Source organism: Ornithodoros turicata, chromosome 1, assembly GCF_037126465.1.
Source record: "Ornithodoros turicata isolate Travis chromosome 1, ASM3712646v1, whole genome shotgun sequence".
Classification (NCBI taxonomy): domain Eukaryota; kingdom Metazoa; phylum Arthropoda; class Arachnida; order Ixodida; family Argasidae; genus Ornithodoros; species Ornithodoros turicata.
The window spans coordinates 158,814,074-158,835,686 of record NC_088201.1 but is presented as its reverse complement, the minus strand read 5'-3'; the positions used below and the strand labels follow the sequence as shown (position 1 = coordinate 158,835,686).

Below are 21,613 nucleotides of genomic sequence, written 5' to 3'. Positions count from 1 at the left end.
GAATATCATGACCGAGAACACGCGTCTGGCCACATTGTCTTGGCTGTAACGACACAGGAAATGGCGCCCTGCATAATTTTAGAATTTGGCAATTATCGTTACACTATGAAGTTTTGGCGGAGGTAGAGGATGCTGTCGACAAACTCCTTCTCCCAGTCACTACCCCTTTCACCAAGGTTTGCGAACGTGATTGTGAAATACGTGAGGAGTGAGGAGCAATGTGAAGTGGCTTTGAGAATGTTCTAGAGGGTCGAATCATACGCAGATTGCGGTGTGATTTGCTTGTATTTGCAAATGTATGCACAGGAATGACGCAAGCGCGTGATGATATGAACTAATAGTCCTCCATTCTGTAGAATTAACTGGACTCTTGGAAACATGTTTGTCGGCCCGGGCCTGGCCCGGCCCGGCCCGACCCGCGTTGGTGGGGTATTTTGCCGGCCGCGGTGCCATCGTATCTTATCGGCACGGGCTCGGCCCGGCCCGAAGCACGCAGCATATAAGAAGCCCGGCCCGGCCCGCGGGGCGGGTCGGGGGCCCGGGCCCGTGCAGGACTCTACTCAACACTTCTCGTGAACACACAGTCTATCGTTGTGCCGTGCGTCCACGGTTATTGTATTTGAAGAGAAAAGTTTCCATAGCAAGAATTGTATGTTACGAACGTTTCTACTTTTCAGCATGCAAACTTTCTTACGAAGTTATGTCATCCAGAGTTGTCCGACGATTAAAGACACAGTAGATAAAGGCAGAGCAATGCGACCAATGGCGCACTTTTGACAGAATTTTCGATTCATGGCGTGCTCTGAATTATGTTTCCCCTAGCCAGATGTCAATAGAGACACTAATCTTTATTTTGCTGTAAAATGCGGGTACCCGCAAGCACTAATACTGCCTTGCTCAGCTTCGGAAGGAACGGAACAGGAACTTTTTGATTATTGGTTTATTGAAAGGTTATTGGAGTCAATCATAACTGTGCACCACGAAATGCACAAAAAAAGTGTTTTAGAGTATTATGTATCATATACGACTGGCAAGGGGCAATGGCCTTTTTCTGCCTTGCCCATGTTATACGGCTCTTCTTCTGTCATGCACTGTAAAGCATTGTAGTTCTCCTCGCAGTCTCCCAAAGTACCGTTTGCTGATTCTACTGGCGTCCACATCCTGCACTCTGAAAATACATTCGCAGGCATTCCCGTATCAGTAACGTCATACGAGCAACACGCAAAACGAAAATAAAGAGAAAGAACGCTGTTATGGGTTCCTCAGGGTGCAATCAGTTTCTCTGATATATTTGAACTATCACGAAGAATTTTCAGTGCTGTACGTAGCAAGACAAGCATGAGAATAAATGGCGTCACTGTTGTCGCTCCTTGGAATAACTTTGTCCACTTCAGACCACTTCAAAAGAGCAGTCTCGTAGAGCATGACCTACTCAGAACAGCCCTTTATTGATTAACCTTTCCTCGTTTTTTTTTCAATAAACATATCCCCCCTTTATTGTAACCGTTAGCGACATGTAACCACTATAATAGACGTAGATTTCAAAATATCGTAGAGGTTACACGTCCGATACTTCTATTTAGAGGTTAAAAAATTCAGCGGCGATTGAGCGGTAAATGCGAGATAAATGCGTAAGCATTGAGCGCCTTTTCCGGTCCATACTTGACTTCCGGGTACACCAATCTGTTCTAAACCCAACTTTCGGTTGTCGACTTCCGGTTGTTCGCTTCCCGTCTATACTTGACTCCCGGTATGCATTTCCGGTCCAACTCAACTTCCGGTTCTCCTGTTGCGGTCTAGCCTGACTTCGGGTTTTCTATCTCCGGTCTACATCGTGTCCCAGAAATCGTGTCATTGAATTCTAATTAAAAAACTACGCCACCTAGAATCATGCGGTTAACGGCATTTGTTCTTACTAGTTTTTGCCACCTCTTGCGGTGTGGATATCATATAACCTAAGTTTAATTTTGTAAATTTTTCTGAACTGAACTCGGAAATTTGCCAAGTAAAGGTCATTACCTCACCAACATGAAGAGCACGCCTAATTTACTTAAATTCATGTTGATTGACAGTGATATTCAGGGCCTGTTGGGAAAATTAGCCGAACGTCATGCTTCTCGGAGTACTTGAGTGTAACGCGGGAAGACTTCTTGAGCGCAATCGCTGTCAATCCGACAAAAGGAGGTTGGAAACTCAGCCCACAGAATGATAGCAGAAAAAGTGACAGTTCCTTAAATTGGGAGAGGGAAGGTATGATCCCAGACGAAGCCGGACCCGATAAGCTATGTATGTGTTATCTCTTTCTACCGTGCCAGTGTGGGCTTGGTTTCCAACCTCCTTTCGTCCAGTCGCCAGTTTCGTCCAGTCGCCCAAGTCCAGTCGTCGTAACGTGTTAATGTACCCTTTACAGGGGCATTCTAAACGAAATGCGCGTCTGCTTTTTCTTCGTTCGTTGTTCTTTTTTGTTTGGAAAGTAACTTTTATAAAAGGCACTGCTCAAAAGATACTGTGCTCTCCTTCTAGCCACATATTCAACACCAGAGTTTCAGATCAGTGTGCATTCCCTCGCTGTGTTTCTGCTTGTGTATAAATTGCAGATCGTGTCAGGAATTATAAAGGATGCGCAATATTAAAGCCGCTACGACAGGCTATCCCAGCTTAACCGGGATAAACATAAAATACGTTCTTGGCATCGAAGTGCACCTGCACCAGAAGTTTCACAACGAAGAGGACAGCGAAAGAAAGCGGAAAAAAATGCGATTACCGAAGCTCATGCGGCTCTGACATCACAGCCCTTGCCACTGCAAGTGAGACAGCGCATGAGAGGTGCTTGCGGCTGCCATTAGGAACTGATGCAGCTTCCAGCTCTGTGATGTCTTGGCTTCGCTCAGGAGTGTGTTCGATGGCTTGTATCTCGCAAAGTACGACACGTAGAAGAACAATTCGTTTTTCCTCAGTATTCTGGAGCGCAGTACAATGCGTTCATGATGTAATGAACCACATCTATCAAAGTGTCCTTTGAACTCATTGCGAGGTTACTGCGCACTAATTTATCCTGGTCTACGGGATACCGAATGTTCGTTACAAATTTTCTATAGATTCGTGTTTGCTGGGCAGTCTAGGCACCCTAGCCACACTAATTGCAGTGTCTATTCAACGCAGTTCGACACTGTTCTGCTGTTACTTCCCTTCCTTGCTTAATCCATTGTCACCCTTGTGTTTTACTTCTTCATGTGCTGCAGGCCAGTGCTGCACCCAGGCCGAAAAATATCATATCGAGGATCTCCGGTTGGGCCCGCCAGCAAGAGAGCGCACGTTGCCTGAAGGAGGTTTGACCGTCGCAACAAGTTCGAAAGGATGAGGTCGGTGACTTTCATTTATTCAACCAGAAGAAAGAGGCGGCGAGATTCAACAGCACGGCGTGTGAAGGCAAGACCCATTTCTATTGCGAAAAATGTCAAGTGCACCTTTGCATGACACGAAACAATTGTTTTTATGACTTCCATCGGAAGCGAAAGTATGAATAGGTAAAAAAAATAAAATAATTTTGAACTCACTTATGTTCTCAGTTTGCCACGTCTGAGCAGCTTTGTCCATTCCAATCGACATTCCACAGCTCCTATACTAGTGTACGTTTAGCCATAATAATTTGCAGTTGCCTTATTTACGTCATTTTGGGCCAAATAATAACAGTTCATCCCAGTTATTAAATCACTTTTCAAGATGCAGTGAAAGGGTTTGCAAAGGGACTCCGTTTCCTGCCCAAAGAAAGACGAAAAGAAGTTTATTCAACGAGTGAATAGCAACAGGAAAGCCCGCGCACGCCAACGTCACGGGCGCGATCAAAACGAGAAAGATGAACGTAAGCAACGGGAAAACGAAACCAAAAACCTGTGACCAATCTGTGGCAGTGCATTACATATTACTAACAACCCCCTTTAATGCACTGGCATCAATTCAGTCAGTATCTTGACGCCCAAGCGTTCGGAATGTTCAAGAGTTTTCGGTCCAATTAGTGCATTTGTAAACAGATCTGGAGAATTCTCAGATGATTGGATGTACCGTAAGGTCATCTTCCCCTCGTCAATCTTTTACCTGAGGAAGAAGTACTGGAAATCGATGTGCTTGCTCCTTTCTGATGTCACATTTTTCCTTAAGGAAAATTGCTCCCTGGTTGTCAACCAGCAAACTTGCGGTTGCTGCGAGAATTCTTGCGCTCCGAGTTCCTCAATAAAGTGTTGAAGCCAGAGCACCTCCTTTGCAACGCGACGCGTAGCCAAGTATCGTGCTTCAACATTTGAGAACGCAGTTCTCCTTGTATCTTGCTGCTTCACGAGATAGCCGCATTAGCAACGAGGTATCTACTGAAAAACTTTCTTTCAAACGTGTCACCTGCCCAATCTGCGTCCAAGGAAACTATTCCCACTTCTCTGGTAGGTGAGCGCATAGTCCTTGGTTCAGTTTACGTAACACATAATATGCCTTTCGCCTTTCCAATGTCCTTCAGTGGGATATTCGCGGAACTGAGCCATTGAAGTGGTGACAAAGGCAAAATCCGGTCTGGTTCCGCCAGCTAGGTATAGAAATGACCCAAATGCCCGTGTGTATCGGTGCTCCATAACGTCTTGTGTTTTTCAGGCGTTCTCGGGTAGTTTTTTTTATATAGCTACTCCCAGGGCTCAACGGAGACGGTTGCACTCTTGGCATCCGTCGTTCGAAAAGTGTCCAAAATGTCATCGATGTAAGTCATTTGGTCGAGCGACAGCTTTCAGTCCTTTGATGTACTCAAATGTATGGAAATGATGTGGTTTGCTTCTCCCAATTCCCCCCGTCAAACTTTTGACTGAGGCGACCATTGAACTTAGTGATTTCCACTTCCTTTCTTGCAATGATCAGCAGGCCACCAATATAGACGTTAGGGCGATTCCACGCGAAAACGGCCCAGCGCGCCTGCTTCAGAAAACTATCGCGAATTTTTCCGAGAATTTTTAACCGTCCCTAATAATGCAAAATGACGCACCACAAAACGTTTCTTCCCAGATATCAATGTGGCGGGTGCTTGACACGAGCACAGCTCGCAGCGCTGGCGAAAACCGTACCAGGCATGAACGGCAGCTGCGGCTCATGAAAAACACCTAGAAGTGTGCGGTTTTCTTTTGCGTTTAGAGGAATCCATGCTCTACACAGCGTCGCAAATCCAGGTTGTCATACTATAAACGGTGCTGGTATACACAGGCCGGAAGTTTCGAAATTTTCTTCCTGTTTCGCAATTTTTTGTGTGCAAAATATGAACCCATTAAATTTTAATGAATTTTTCCTTCCAAGGTCTCATGGAATATTTCAACAGGAAAAATCGCAAGAGACGTAAATTTTGTAGTCATTGCGGGAAAAATAGGGATGTATGCGCTTTTTCCAAAATTCGTTACAATTGAGCTTAAAACAAGCGATGAAGAGGTCAGAAGACAGCTCAAAACAATGGGGTTTCATAGAACGAGCCTTCCCCTACAACATATGGAAACACCTGGACGGTGTTTTTTCGTACACAACAGAATTCTGCTTTTTTTTCTTTTCTTATAGTACAGGGTATTACGGCCACAGTGACCCAGGTTGCATGTATCCGGTTGGGTGCTCTACATTGTTTGTTGGGCTTTGAATCTTTTTATTATCATGTTTTCCTGGTCTGGTTGGGTTTCAATGTGCAAGCAATATGCTATGGCACAGACTCCTGCAAGGTTACCACGTTGTTTTCCTCTGAGTGTCACTTTTGTGCCGAAATAAAGTTGTTGTTTCGTGTGTATCATAACCCGCGTATTGCAATGTTGGGTGGTTAGGTTTATTGCATTGTTTCCGGTGTGCACAGTGCCGGCGACGGAGATTGGGGATTAGAGGTGATGGCCAGGCCTAAGTAGTAGTTTTTGGCGTGTGAGCTAGAGCCCTGCGCTGATGAGCACTATCACATCCGCATCCTACCCGCAAATGACGCGTTTCCCAGGGCACGCAGCCATAGGTTAGTTTCGATATACCTAGCCAAGTTTCCATGAAGTGAACGTTATTTCCCATCAGCACCAAACAGCACAAACAGAAAAAAAACTCGCAAAAACAGCTGTCACCGAACTTCATTGACACGTGCAACTTCCTCTCTCTTGGTGTGAGAGTGCGAACACCGGAGTGGCATAGCTTTTGTAGCGAGGACAGCTCGTGCGCGTCCATGATGCTACTAAATGATACACGACAGCAAACATAGATTTAGCCGTCACGAAAGAATACACGGCACCAAGCACAGCACCACATTTTGCAGCAAACTTAATAGGTAGAGCTGATTGCAAGTGGAACGCAAGATCGGCGCCGAACGCGCACCTCGACTCGAGACGCCAGAGGTCTCTGCCAGACGCGCGAGCGGCTTGCATTCACCTTCTGTTCTGTGTTCGGTACCTAGCGTGAAGAAAATTAATGGCACAACCTCTCCTGATCCGGCGCCATCCGTGTCCGACCGCAGATCACAACAAGCGTCCATATTCCGCCGAACAAGGAAGTTTCTTGCGGATATCCGCTTCCATCCTAGGATACTGCAGGGATTTATTTGTGAGCCTCACTGGAACCTAGTACAACATCGACGAAGGACCACCATGCACCACAAGATGACCGTCGCATCCAGTAGTTTTGCCATGTAAATGTTGTTTTTGCATGTTCGTCTTTTCCTGCAACGATATAATTTCGTAGACGATAAAAGCGTTAAAAGAGACAAACCGCTTTCGCGTCTACTTTACCGGTTTTCTCTCAAGGAAATGTACCAACAAGCGAAATGGATGTTTTACTGAATAGTTTCTTAGACTTATTTTTGCATTGTACAGCGTTGTCCAGCATTGAAATGTTCAACATTTAAATGTGACAGTTAAAGGGAACCTTGATCAACTGAACATGTATTTACGCGCCTAACATTCATGCTGCTGAACTAGAACTGGTCCTCAACTGGATCCATGTTCCTTTGGTCCGTAAAAGAATTCACGCAGGAGCCCAAAAAACAAATCCAGGGCACTCCACCGAATACACGCAACGTGGGTCACTCTGGCCGTAATGCCCTTTAGTACAAAACATATTATATCTCGTTTACAAAAAAAGAAAAAAAGAAACACTGTCGAGACTTTTCAATACGTTGTAGAGAAATGCTTGTTCTATAAAACTGCATTGGTCTCAGACGTCTCTCCTGCCGTCTTCAATGCGTGATTTACGCTCGATTGTAGCGAATTTTGGAAAAAGCGCATAATTCCCCTATTTTTCCTGAAATGACCACGAAAGTTACATGTCTTGCGGTTTTTCCGGTTGAAAATATTCATTAAAATTTAATGATTTGATTTTCCGCAAAAAAATCGCGCAATAGGAAGAAAGTTGCGAAAGTTCCGGCCTCTGTATGCAAGCACCGGTTACAGCATGACAACCGGAATTAGGACGCTGTGTAAAGTATGGATTCTTCTATACGCAAAAGACAACAGCACACTTCTAGGTGCTTTCCATGACCCACAGCTGCTGTTCACGCCGTACACGGCTTTCGCCAACGCTGCGAGCTTTGCTCGTGTCTAGCACCCACCACATGGAGATCTGGGAAGAAACGTTTCGTGGAATATCGGCTTGCACTATTAGGGTCTCCTACAAAGATTTCGGAAAAATTCGGGATAGTTTTTTGAGGTCCGAGCAAGTCCGCTGGATCGTTTCCATCCTTCTTCTCTTGAGGCCCTGAACGCTCCTCCTGAACCTGCTTCTACTGGCTAGAGCCTGCGCCTTCGCAAGGGGCCAGGTAGGAGCTACTATTTACTATTACTACAGGTACTAGGACCTAATACACGTGGTTTAGTTCGCATTAATGCGATTTCAGTTTCGCAGTCTTCCACGATAATTTTTTTGGAGTGTGCCTTTTAATAAAAGCTCAGCTTCAAGTCACCTTCTAACCGTACGCCCTGTTCTTTAACCTCGGGTATTAGATGCCACTGCCGACCAGACAAACAGTTTTCCGTGCTTCCCAACCGACCAGTGATCCCAATGGATATTCGACACTGTCCAGGCATGGTCCCTTGGTCCAGGCCTCCTGTTCAGTGACCTACACAACCGCCATGACTGCAGTGACATGGCGGGTGTCCACGATGAACGCCCTCTTTCGTTGACCTCACACAGCAAGTGTACACCATACCCCGGCTCCTACGCGGTGCTACCCGGAAGATTACCCCCTCCTTCTATAGGGGCGACCCTGACTGACCGCCGCTCTGGAGATCCGCCCACCCTTCTGACCAGTTGAGAGCAGCGGTTGTTGTCGTGTTCGAACTTCTTTATTCATTACCGTACATGCTTGTACGACGAACAGCGCTCGCATACTGCTGAGCAGCTTACAAGGAAAAAGAACACCAGGCTTCAATGCTCGGTCCTTTTTAGGCAGACATGGGAAAGGGCGCGCGGCATCACCTGATTGTAGCGTACGATAAACTAGATATCGATTGTACCACAGCAGATAATCAGGACATAACATTCCTTCACCCATAGTTACGACAAATATTTCCTGTGAATAGTTTAAGTGTCCAAAACACCATAGCGCATGGGTCTTGTTCTTGGACGAGTTGATCTTCGAGGAAGGACCGGCGCTGCTTCTTAGTAATCGGAGTTGCGTTCCGGACATGGCTCTTCCGCTTCGAACGCCTCTGCTGTACCTGATTGCGCGGAGACCACAGCTTTGTATGAGCTACGCGGACTTGACGGCTCCGACGACGCGTTGAACTTCCAATAGTCGTTGTCGTGTTGCATAGTGTCCGCCAGAGATGTGGAATCCCGCCACAGTTGTTTCACGTGGCAGCGCCGTTGAAAACCCCTAGCGTCCTCGACGATGTAGATCCAACGTCCTACCCTCGAGATGACTCCCCCCGGCTGGCATACTGGTTTCTGACCTGGTGGCTGACGAACCTGGACAAGCTCTCCAACTGCAAAAGAACGAGCTGGGACAACAGGGTCAGGCTCAGTACGACTCGGGTACACTAAGTCTAATATCGTTCGTAACTTGCGACGCATCAACAATTCTGCTGGGGACCAGCCAGTAGTTGAACTTGGAGTGGTCCGCAAGGTTAATAAAATACGTGCCAGTCGTGTAGAAAGGTCGCCAGACTGACGTTTGCGGAGTTCTTGCTTTACCGTTTGCACTGTTCGCTCCGCTTGCCCATTGCTTGCAGGGTGATAAGCTGGAGATAAGATGTGCTGTACTCCGTTGTTCCTGAGGAAAGCCTCAAACTCTGCTGAAGTGAACGTTGGCGCATTATCAGTCACAAACGTGTGCGGTATGCCGTGAGTTTCTAACAGGGTTCTCAGGTGCCGACACGTAGATGCCACAGTCATGGACGACACCGGAACCACTTCTGGCCATTTTGAAAATGAGTCCACTGCAATAAGAAATATGTTCCCATTGAAAGGTCCTGCAAAGTCTGCATGCAGTCTTTCCCACGGGTTATTCGGCAGCGGCCATGGATGCACACAACGTGACGGTGCATTTCCTGTGGCTTGACATGCCCTACATTCGCCCACGGCCTGTTCAATATTCCGGTCTAACCCCGGCCACCAAACGTAGCTTCTTGCCAGGGCCTTGGTGCGCACTACTCCTTGATGGCCTGCGTGTAACAACTGAAGGAGCTGCTGTCTGCAGCTCTCTGGGATCACAACGCGGTAACCTCGTAACAGACATCCTCTGAGGATAGAAATTTCGTTTCGTACCTTGAAAAAATCAGGAGTCTCTTGTGCCTCTTTTGGCCATCCCTGCAGTACCCAACGCGTAACTCTTCTCAGCACTCTTCTTTGCTGGTCTCATCCGCAATCTTCTTCGCAGTCAAAGCAGTCAAAGACGTGTCTTGCATAGCCTCCACCACAAGGACTTGCACGCTGTCGTCCACAAGGTTGTCCTCAATGTCATCTTCAACGGGAAGGCGACTGAGATCGTCGGCGCACAGCATATCTTTTCCGGGCCTGTAGATGATCTGGTAATCCAAAGCTCCTAGTTGTAGGCTCCATCTTAGCATCTGTGGTGAAATCATCGTAGGTGTAGGCTTCGCCGGGTTGAACGGTTCCACGAGAGGCTTGTGGTCTGTGTAGATAGTCACCCTTCTGCCTGTAACAGACTGTCGGAACTTGGTTATCCCAAAGATAATCGCAAGAGCTTCACGGTCTACTTGGGCGTAGTTTCTTTCACTTGTCATCGTTCGCGAAGCGAAACACACCGGCGCATCCTCCCCGTTGTCCACTACATGTGATAACATTTCGCCTAATCCGTACGGTGACGCATCTACACTGAGTGTAAGTGCGCGTTTCACGTCGTAGTGGACGAGCAGGCGATCATATCGCAGCAACTGCTTCACTCTGTGGAATGCTGCATCATGTTCTTTTGTCCATTTCCATGTGGCGTTCTTGTCAAGAAGGCGGTAGAGGCACTCTAGTTCTGTCGCTTTGTTTGGGAGAAACCGGTCGTAAGGCTGTGGCCAGTACCCCCGAAACTTGTCCGCAAGAATGCCGTGTTGAAAACATGGTCCAAAGAGACTCTTCCGGTTCTGGGGGCATTTCCCGTCGAAGTCTGGCACGGCAATGATGTACACCACCTTGAAGTGTTGATTGCGAAGGGAGACGGCCCAAGTCTGATTGGACGAAATTGGTTCAAGGCATCGAACATCTCTGTAGATGTTGTGAACACAGTAGAGTCAATGGATCGTAAATGGATGCAATATCCGGTGTGCCAACGAGAATTTGGGAGATACACTGGTTCGAAGGTGACCTTAAACATGCCGCCAAGCGCAAGCCCTATCTACCTCAAGCCGAGACAGATTCCGTTCGCCATGCGCGATAAGGTGGATGAAACGCTAGAAGCTATGATTGCGGAAGGTATATTGGAGCTGGTTACATTTTCTAACTGGGCAACAGCGATAGCACCAGTCTTCAAGAAAGATGAATCCGTGAGAATCTGCGGCAATTATAAAGCAACAGTGAACAGGGCTTTACTGCCGGATCAATACCCGCTACCTATTGCAGACGAAATTTTTGGAAATATTGCGGGAGGAGAGTTCTTCTCGAAGCTAGATTTGTACCAAGCCTACTTGCAGCTCGAGATGGAGGATAAGTCATCGGATGTGCTCACTCTGAACACACACCGAGGCCTGTACCGCGTAAAAAGACTACCATATGGTATCTCTGCGGCTCCAGGAATATTTCAGAGATTTATGGAGAACCTGCTCTCGGGGATATCTGGGGTCGCTGCTTTATTAGACGACATAATCATCAGTGGTCATACCGTGCAAGAACACGATGAAAGAATGTCAGAAGTTTTGACCCGGTTAAGTCAGGCAGGATTAAAGTTAAACGAGAAAAAGTGTGTTTTCTTGACACGAGAAGTAACCTTCCTTGGGTTTTGCGTCGATGCAAGAGGTATCCGCGCAACACAAGATAAGGTGGATGCAATCCGCAACGCGAGGAAGCCGTCAAATGTGAGGGAGCTGCAATCATTTCTAGGATTGTGCTGTCGTGTTCGAATGTCCAGTATGTCAAGCGGGGGATGTTTATCGGTGAACGAGTAAACGAGGCGCTCTCAATCGCTGAAAGATGGACGCAGCTCGCTCGCTCCGTAGGAACACTGATGTGACGCCTGAGACCAAACCTACTGCGGAAGCCTCTGCAGCGCCCTCCAGCTCAGCACCGCAACCTCGAACCCATTTGAACCATTTGAAGAAGGGGCATTCACTTATGGTGTAGTCATACATATGGCTTAATAATTCTATGTTTAATTAAGAGTTAATAGTTAAAAGCTCGTGGTGGATAGACTAACATCATCTTGCCTTGATCACATTAATGTCAGATCGCTTGACGTACCGCTACTACCAGGAGTCATAGTGCAAAAAGTATCAGTGCATTATATCACAGTTATGTTGAAAACAAACTCTGCCTCCACTCCATCAACCTTGAACTCCAAGTATATCGATCATATTAACACTGATGCATTTGACAGATATTCGGTGCAGTGTGATTGGTCCATACTACGTGACTGTGAAAATCACCTACAGGCTAACGACCTGCTTGTTCAATACTTTTCCGAAAATTATCAGACGGCAAAGAAAAAACTTAAGGCTACCAAGAGGTGCTTGGAGCCATGGATTAGCAACGAGATAATCGATATGATTAAGCGGAAAAAATAATAGTGGAGGAGGTGCTGATGTCGTTCTCGGATGGAAAGTAGGAGAAATCAAAAAGCAACGTGGAACCTCATCAATGCGATTAGAGGCCAGCCATCCAAGAAGGCTTTGGATGGTGTCCTGACTAGCAGATCTGCGAATACGGATACGGATACTTGACAAGATCAGTACTTATTTTGCATCGGTATACCGCTTCCCGCACACTGGCTCAAAGTCTCATTTGGCTTATACGTGTTTGTTTCCACAGTTGCAAGAGCCCGAACTGCGACTTATAGTTAATAGCATACCTAATAAATCATACGGTTGTGACAATATTCGGTTATGTGATATCAAGCGTAATTATGACTTAATTAGTCACAGTTTGCTGTTTATCTTGCATGGAACAGCTACCTCGGGCATTATTCCCTCGGCATTAAAAAGAGCCATCGTCAGACCAGTGTTTAAGGGAAGTCCTAAAAATCAGGTGGGAAATTATAGACCAATCCCGTTGCTTGCAATGTTATCTGTTATAATGGGAAAACGTGTATACAATATGTCAAGTTTCATGTTTGTAGTAGACAAAGGCATATGAGACGCGCGCGCTGCGTGAATCAGCTGTTCGGCTTGCGATAGTTGGTTAGTCTACGTCCGGCGTCAGCCGAATAAAGATGTTTGCCCTTTGACCCCGCTCGGTCTTCGTACAGTGTTACAATGTTAAAACACAATATTACCTCTGACATGCAGTATGGATTTACCGAAGGGAAGGGGACGCAGTTACTTCTTGATGATTTCGCAGACTTGGTTTACAGCTTTTTCGATCATAATAAGTTTGTCACCTGCTTATTTCTTGATTTATCAAAGGCTTTTGATTCTCTGTCACATACTCTTTTGTTGCAGAAACTTTATGCTTATGCTTTACGTCGTCCAATGCATGTATGGTTAAGGATCTTTCTGGATGGGAGCACGCAGTGTGTATATTTGTGGAGACTACAGCAACCTGATTGATGTTTGTTCCGGGGTGCCTTGAGGCACTGCTTTAGCCCCTTTATTATTCACTTTGTATGTAAATGATATGCATCATGCGCTTTCACACAGTTTGTTATATCAGTATACTGACGGCACAGTTTTGGCTACGGTTCATGTTGCTTACGCAGAATCCGTACACCTCTTGCAGCAGGATGCTTGCGCAGCGTGGGATTGGTTACACGAGAATCAAATACGGGTTAATCCAGCAAAAGCCCAGCTAACAGTATTCCACAGTACTCTCAAACGTGTGCATGCCACATTGCCGCTTAGTTTACATTACTCTAAGTGTGATAACTGTGTTTGTGTAAGTCTCATCTATAGTAATACGGTTAAATATTTGGGTACCTTATTCAACACTGATGTGTCTTGGAATGATCACGTGATTTGAGTCTCTTCAAAGCTATAAGAAAGACTTCCTGTTTATTATATGCGCTACGTGGTACTACCCCTACCAGAGTAAGAAAAACTATTTTAGAAAGTTTACGGTATGGTATCATTCGATACTGTGTGACCACCATATTTGGACATTACAGTGAGACTTGGAAATGTAGAATTAACTTCATCTTAAAAAACTGTCTGAAGAGCGTTGTCTATGGTACTCCTGCACAGTGTGTGCAGCTTCCTCGTTTTGAAAACCTTTCATATACACTGTTGTTTTGAGGTATTTCTGGGCGCCCTAGCCCCACCTGGGTGCTAGACTCGTCAAAGCAGAACTAAGTTCAAAAGATGACGTCGCGCGGGGAGGAGTTTTGAACTTCCGAAGTTCAAGAAAAATGTTTCCCTTTCCCGGCAACTGAAGTTGGGTGTACATCAGTGCCGATCAAGATCAGTGTGTGCGCGATCCGCCCACTGGCTCGAGCGTGATAGAATGAAGAATGAGAAAGCGCACCGCTTCTGTCCGCTCCGGTGAAGAGTGAAATGCAGAGCAATACATCCTTGAAGGACTTAAGGTCAAACCGTAGATTGTCAAATATATTTGGGCTGCGCGAACATTAAAATATTTCAGATCTCGAGGCGCGATAACTGTGAATCAATATTTCTTCCAAACTGAATACATACAGAAACAGCATGGCTTGAGGCCTGATCCTATGGCATCACAAAACACCCGCGCTACTCGTAATGGTAAAAAGGAAAACTGTTGTACGATTCATGGACATTGCCGGCCGTGCAGTCCTCCGTCAAGTTATGCAAACAAACAAAAAAAATGCATAAGAGGTCGAAAAGACGAAGCTACCCGGTGACACGGCTTTTCTTGTAACCTCCTCACAATTGCTCCAGATAGCTTCGTCGTTTCAACCTTGCTGCCGCTATCAGCAGAAGCATGGAAGAGGGAACTGAAGGGGAGACTCATCTTTTCTTTCCACAGTATTCTACATTAAGAGGACATACCACCCCCTGTTTTCTATGTGAACTTTGCATAGGTTTTTTGGCTGAACTACGAGACAGATCGGCTTGTGGACACTTTCATTGGAAAGGTGACGTCAAGATCTCTTAACTCTGGGAACTGAAATATCGCTCTAGCGTTGTAATTTTTTTTTACGGACCCCCGAAGGTGGGAACCCCTCTGTTTTCTATGTGAACTTTGCATAGGTTTTGTGGCTGAACTACGAGACAGATCGGAATGCGGAAACTTTCATCGGAAAGGTGACGTCAAGATATCTTAACTCTGGGAACTGAAATATCGTTCTAGCGTCGTAATTTTTTTTTAAAAAAGAAAAAGAAACGAATTTTGTCGCTACAGCTTCAAAAAATCCAAATAAATAAATGAAAGCAAATAAAAACAATCCGCTTCTGAGGTTAACCGGGGACATGTTTCAGGATTCAAATGACGCGTTTTTTGTGTGTTTTTAGCATTCTGTTTTTCCGAAAAAGAATTAAAAGTGAGTACAGGCATGCATCCAAGGCGTTTACCACTGATTCCGGAAGGTGGCGCCGTCCGCTCGCAGCGCCCGAACGTAGTCCGCTCGTACACATCCGCCATCCGCGTATTGCGCAGCAGCTGATCGGCGTCCGTGGTTTCGGCGGTTCGTCCTGAAGTGACCAATTCGTGGCTAAGTTACGCGTTTTTTTAACTTTCTTGTCCTGTTCATTTGCTCTCTGTCCTTGTGTGTTTTCTGCGTGTTCATAGTATTTACCCATTATGGCTCGAAGTCACGTCTACGGACAACGGAAACGTAAGAAGAAGGACTTTGCGAATTTACGTGGTAGAGGCAGGCATGTGACGGAGCCTGTGGATTTGAGAGATTTTGGTAATGCAGGATGCTCCAGCCGTGCTGTTCCCAGTGATCGTTGCACTTCGACGACTCCACATCGCGCAGATACCCTTGTAGGCTCAACCTTTGGTGGTAGTGTTGTTCCTCAAACTGTAAGTGGTGCCGGTCGGAATGCTTGTTTCGCTTCGAGCACAAGCGAAATTCGTCCTTCAAATTCGTCATTTGCTGATTCAGCTGAGGTAGATAATGTAGTCCCCTGCAGTTCAGGTTGTGACGAGCTTGCCGGTTCCAGAGCAAGTCCCGTTCCAATCACTGCCGCTGTTACACCCAGTCGATCTCCATCTTTCGATACTCGCAATGTTCACCAGACACAGAGTTAGCGCACAAGCAGTGTGAATGGTCGGCGTATAGTGGAGATTGATCACTTCTTCTCGTCTTTGCAAAGTTTGTCGGTACATAGTCCGTTTGGTTGCGGCCTGGCTGACATGGAAATTGTATCAGAACATCGGCGAGGTCTGTGTAGCTCTTTCAGTTTGAAGTGCAGGATGTGTCTGAGGAAAGATGTAGTCACAACGGAGGCACCAGTTGATCAACTTGTTCAACAACGCATGGACGTCAATTCCTCAGCAGTGAACGGTATCGTGTCTATAGGTTCTGGTTTCTCAGGCCTTCTCGAGCTCCTAGGTGCTCTGGACATACCCGGCATGGCTAGTAGCACGTACAGTAAGTATCAGGATATTGTTGCTAAAGGAATCGACGAAACAGCTTGGGAAGAAATAAGAAAAGCAGGCATTGAGGAAGCTCGGTTAGCTAGGGAGGCTGGGGACGTCGTTGCCGATGGTGCTTGGTGCAAACGTTCATACAAGAACAAGTACGACGCTCTTTCTGGCTTGGTAAGTAAATATTTTTATCTACACTTAATAAAGGTGCCCGAAAAAGGAGGATTTATCTTGCACACCGCTTGGCGGACGGGATATACAGGAAGTCTGTGCCCACCATTTGTGGAAAGAACACTGTGAGCATTTATTTGGAGGAAAAAGTTGACCCCTCTGGTGCTATCAGTGGCACTGCTGTCTTTTGGTAAACACACTTTCTAGAGTGGTATACATCCCGTGGCATTAGTTCGTACGATACGCGTACAAATGCATAATTCCTGGAAACATTGTCATTGGGGGTAGAGTTTTGTGGAATACAATCCTGACACATTTTCGTTTTTGCAGGCTGTAATTGTTGGGTACCGCACAAAGAAAGTACTGTTCCTAGGCGTCCGGAACAAATTTTGTACACTGTGCGCAAGTTGCAAGGCAGGGTCGAGCCCAAAAAAGCATCTGTGCTTCAAGAACTGGGACAGCAGCTCTACCAGTATGGAGAAGGATATCGTCGTTGAAGGCTTCAGGCGCAGCATTGAGTTGCACGGGGTAAAGTACTTGCAGTTGATCGCTGACGGTGATTCGAGCACATACAAGTCAATTTTTGAAGCTGCACCGTACCAGCATCAGGTAGTTCAGAAGGTAGAATGTCACAACCACCCTCTTCGAAACTATGTAAGTCGTCTTCGAGATGTTGCTTTGGCAAAGAGAACAACCCCCATTCCCCTATCGCTGAAGAAGCTACTTCTGGATAATGCTGTTCGACTAAGAGTTGGAGTTGCTAGGGCTATTCACTATCGCAAAGAGCAGGCCGAGTTCAGCAAACAAGATCAGATTCGGAACCTGGTGGCTGATATCCGTAATGGCAGTGTACAACACCAGCCCTGGGAAGTATGCAAAAATTATGCTGAAGCGTAAAGCAGCTGTCCGTGCTGCTTGCATAAGGCATCGGAGTTCTGGGGCTGCTCGCTGTAAGCGTTCACTTGAAGGTGTGCCTTGCAAGCGTGCTTCCAGCGACAACCACTATGGTTCCATAGTGGATGCTCCAGACATGAACCACGATGACTATGTTGAAGCTGCTGCGGCGTACAAGGATTCCCTTGTGCTCTCCCAACCAGATGCAGAGCAGCTCGAGGCTGATACTCGAGGTCAAGAAGGGAGAACTTTGTGGATGCAGGAGAGGCGAAAGCGACTCACCGCTTCTAATTTTGGCAAGGTATGCAAGATGCGAGATGCAACGAGCAGTGCAAGTACTGTTCGTTCCTTGCTCTATGGTCATTTTGACACTGAGGCTCTCTGATATGGTCGCGACACTGAGCCCATTGCAATTGCTAAGCTGCAGGATGAGTTAGGGGTGACTGTTTCACCATGCGGCCTTGTTGTTGATCAGGAGTTTGCATACCTTGCTGCAACACCTGATGGGCTTGTCGGTGACGACACTGTCGTGGAAGTGAAGTGCCCTTATTCGGCTCGGTCCCTTACCCCTGTGGAGGGAGTGCGGGCAAAAAAAATCACCTTTTGCGCTATTGATAACTCTGGTAATATTTCGTTGAAGGAAAACCATGACTACCACTATCAGGTGCAGGGACAGCTCCACATCACTCGACGTCAGTTTTGTCTTTTTGTGGTATATTCTGATGAGGAAATTTTTGTCCAGAAGATCGAGAGAAATGATGGCTTCTGGAGCAAAATGATTGGCCACCTTCAACTGTTCTACTCGCATAGCCTTCTACCGGAGTTGGTTGACCCTCGTCAGTCCCGTGGGCTGCAGCTCAGAGATAACAAGAAGAGTAACCATCAGGTTGCCTCGCTCTGTGATGCCGCCAAAACAACTTCCAATCAGGGCTATTCATCCAGAAAGAGACGGAAGACTGGTAAAGATAGCTCACCTGCCGCTGTTCTGTAATTATGGCTAGACTGTGGACTGTGGGCTTCCACACGTTGATGCTATATGTGTGAGGCCATCATGGTATTCTGCCTTGGCTTGAGTGTATGAAGATATAGCAAAGCTGTCCCCAAACCGTCGTTCTTCCCAGGCATGATTGAAACACGTCCACACGTTGATGCTATATGTGTGAGGCCATCATGGTATTCTACCTTGGCTTGAGTGTATGAAGATATAGCAAAGCTGTCCCCAAACCGTCGTTCTTCCCAGGCATTGTTGAAACACGTCCACACGTTGATGCTATATGTGTGAGGCCATCATGGTATTCTACCTTGGCTTGAGTGTATGAAGATATAGCAAAGCTGTCCCCAAACCGTCGTTCTTCCCAGGCATTGTTGAAACACGTCCACACGTTGATGCTATATGTGTGAGGCCATCATGGTATTCTGCCTTGGCTTGAGTGTATGAAGATATAGCAAAGCTGTCCCCAAACCGTCGTTCTTCCCAGGCATGATTGAAACACGTCCACACGTTGATGCTATATGTGTGAGGCCATCATGGTATTCTGCCTTGGCTTGAGTGTATGAAGATATAGCAAAGCTGTCCCCAAACCGTCGTTCTTCCCAGGCATTGTTGAAACACGTCCACACGTTGATGCTATATGTGTGAGGCCATCATGGTATTCTGCCTTGGCTTGAGTGTATGAAGATATAGCAAAGCTGTCCCCAAACCGTCGTTCTCCCCAGGCATGGTTGAAACACGTCCACACGTTGATGCTATATGTGTGAGGCCATCATGGTATTCTACCTTTGCTTGAGTGTATGAAAATTGTGGAAAGAAACATGAATGGTATTCCTAGCACTTTTGAAGCTCCACCAGCCTGTTCAGATGTCGACATCCTGAGTATGAATCCATTTTGATATTTTGACAAGGTCGGTAAGTATCATAATTGTGCAGAGCTGTCTCCCAACTGTCGCCAGTTCCCCGCATTGTTGAGCACGAGCAACATCCCAACATGTCGCTCTGCGTTACGCCTTCTTGCCATCTTGCCTTTCCTTGGGTGTCATTTCAACATATGAAAATTGTATTTTCAGATTCAGGTATCCAGTACTACTGCAAATATGATGGCCAGACACCCAAAGGTCAAACTTCCTAAGTGTTACTGTCTTTACCTGTCATTTGAAAATTTCCTACTCTCTCCCTGATTATGAAGCACCTGCCCTTGCCAGTGTTGTACCTGGTTCAGCATTATGTGGCCAATGATGAATGGTGCCCTGTTGGACATTTTTTTTCCATAAACACACACTCTGAGGCTTTAGCTGCCAACTGACAAGCATGGCAAAAGCAACTATCAGTTGCTACTTCATTGCTCAAAAAGGAAACTCGTTGCTGAGTAACACGTTCCAAGTTTTTACTATTCCCATATTATGAATCTGGCTCTGTCCACCAGGATGCTATATGTTGATGCCGTATGTGCGAGACCTTCATGTCAAAGTGTGCCTACATGCAGCGGACTGTATGGTACTTCATTATGTGTGTATGCCACATCGCCAATGAAATGTGCTGTTGGATACTGTATCCATGAATGAACATTCTGAGGCTACAAGCATGAGCTGATACGCATAAGTAATGCAGAAAACGTGACGATGTATACATGCTGCGTTCTTCAATAAAATATCTCCTATCTACCAATAGTGAACACATGCTACTGATTTCTTTTTAATCTTTCGGGTGCTGGCTGTCTAGGATTTTCTGCTTGCAGGAATCTGTGAACCAGTGGTTACTAACAATGGCTATTGGTCACCTTGACCAGATTTCATCTGAAGAAAAACTTGAGACCGGGGGAACACTGCAAACACATCTGTACGGACCACAATACGAATTTGAGGAGAAATACATTTTTTCCCTTGAAAAGCTTGCTATGAAGCATAATATATTTTATTAACCAAAATATATCGCACGAGTTGCACCCGTAGGAAAATACCCAGCCATCTCATTCAGGCTACAGTGGGCATCAGTGACTCACACTCATAGTGGCAAGCAACGCAGTAGTCTTTCAATTTCAAATTTCACACGCATTATCATCCACCACCTCGCTGTGTTTAGAGTTTCTGCTCCAGGAAATATCACGGGGAGGGGCGCATATGTGCCCTGGACCAACTTCAAAGGAAACTACTGGTCTCAGGGTGCCTAAGGTAACGAGCAGACAGCCCAGCCGGAAGCTGGCTGACGGCATGAAGCCATTACAAAATCGCCATCGGAATGATGATAGTTGTTTACAAAATTTTATCGGGCAGGTCTTGCGTAAGATGTGGGCCATTTGTACACTAATCATGGGGCAAAGTGTGCGATGGCAGGAGGAACAGGTTAGAAAAAGCTTTGACTACGTTGCTGCTGCTGACAGAAGTGAGCATAGGATTGGGGATCAGATGACGTGGTTGTTATAATACAGCAGGTAATGGTGGTAACATCGTTCTGTGTCGTCATGACATGGCGGCTAAAATGGTGAGCGTTCACCACGGTGAGCGCACAGGCCTGCATGCACTCGTGGGGTGTCCCTTAGCACGACACTCTTCACACGACTCCATTGGCTTGTGTACGATGCCACGACGCGGACCCGGTGCTTTCAGCCATGGTCCATAGCGTTTCACGAGGGCTGTGCGGAGGATGCCTGCTAGGCACGATAACCCCCGTCCCGTCGAAATGTGATAGCCATCCCGTGAAAGCATCCCCTCTTTCACCTCCTTGTTCCTGGTAAAGACCTTGTGCTGGAAAAGATATTTGAACATATATACGGAATGTTTTTGCGAACAGCACTTCACAAAGACAGCAATACAAATAAACCGGAATTCCTGGTAGGCATGTGCCAGTACTTCGTACGCATTTTATTTTCGTAAAAATTGCGCGATAAAAAGCAACTGGAAACTAGCTTTGTGATACTTGAATTACAAACAGGCACCACATCAAGACCATCACCTGTTTGTAATTCAAGCACCACAAAGGTAGCCCCAGTTACTTTTTGTCGCACTGTTTTTCCAAAACTAACGAGCATTATAAAATACCTGCCATGACCACCAGGAAGCAGGAAGTTCCAGAGTTAGCGTTCGAGAAGCGACTACTCACGTCAATGCTCGACACCGTAGCGTCACCGGCACGGACAGCTGGAATCGTGCGCAGCATCGCGTTATATCCCTGAATTGTGCCAGAAAGTTCAGGCCGCCTTGTCTGTGGCATCAGCTTATACAGGAATATATGCTCCGCGTAGCCTTTCGCCACCTCAACGGTATCCTGTGAAAGAAGACAATTCATTGAAATGAATCTTCCCTGGCGTGTCAGAGGAAATGGGTTTTAGCAGCACGGAGATTGAAATCGTTGCAATCTGTACTTACTGAGACTTCCCGCAAAACAGCTGCGGCACTCTTCCCATCCTGGATATCGTTGCCA

The 21,613-nt window shown here is 46.3% G+C and overlaps 1 protein-coding gene across 2 annotated transcripts in view; it reads right to left on the bottom strand.

The window, feature by feature from the left end:
- Positions 1-521: 521 nt before the first annotated feature.
- Positions 522-21,613, bottom strand: part of LOC135371779 (uncharacterized) — a 37,667-nt gene continuing 16,575 nt past the window's right edge. The window contains exon 5 of one of the 2 annotated variants that reach the window (XM_064605735.1): positions 522-1,168. In XM_064605735.1, coding sequence (XP_064461805.1) covers positions 1,011-1,168 — 158 coding nt within the window. In that variant the 3' untranslated portion in view covers positions 522-1,010. Of the gene's footprint in view, positions 1,169-6,547; positions 6,699-21,613 lie in introns of those variants that run through there. The other variant, XM_064605739.1, reaches the window with a different exon arrangement.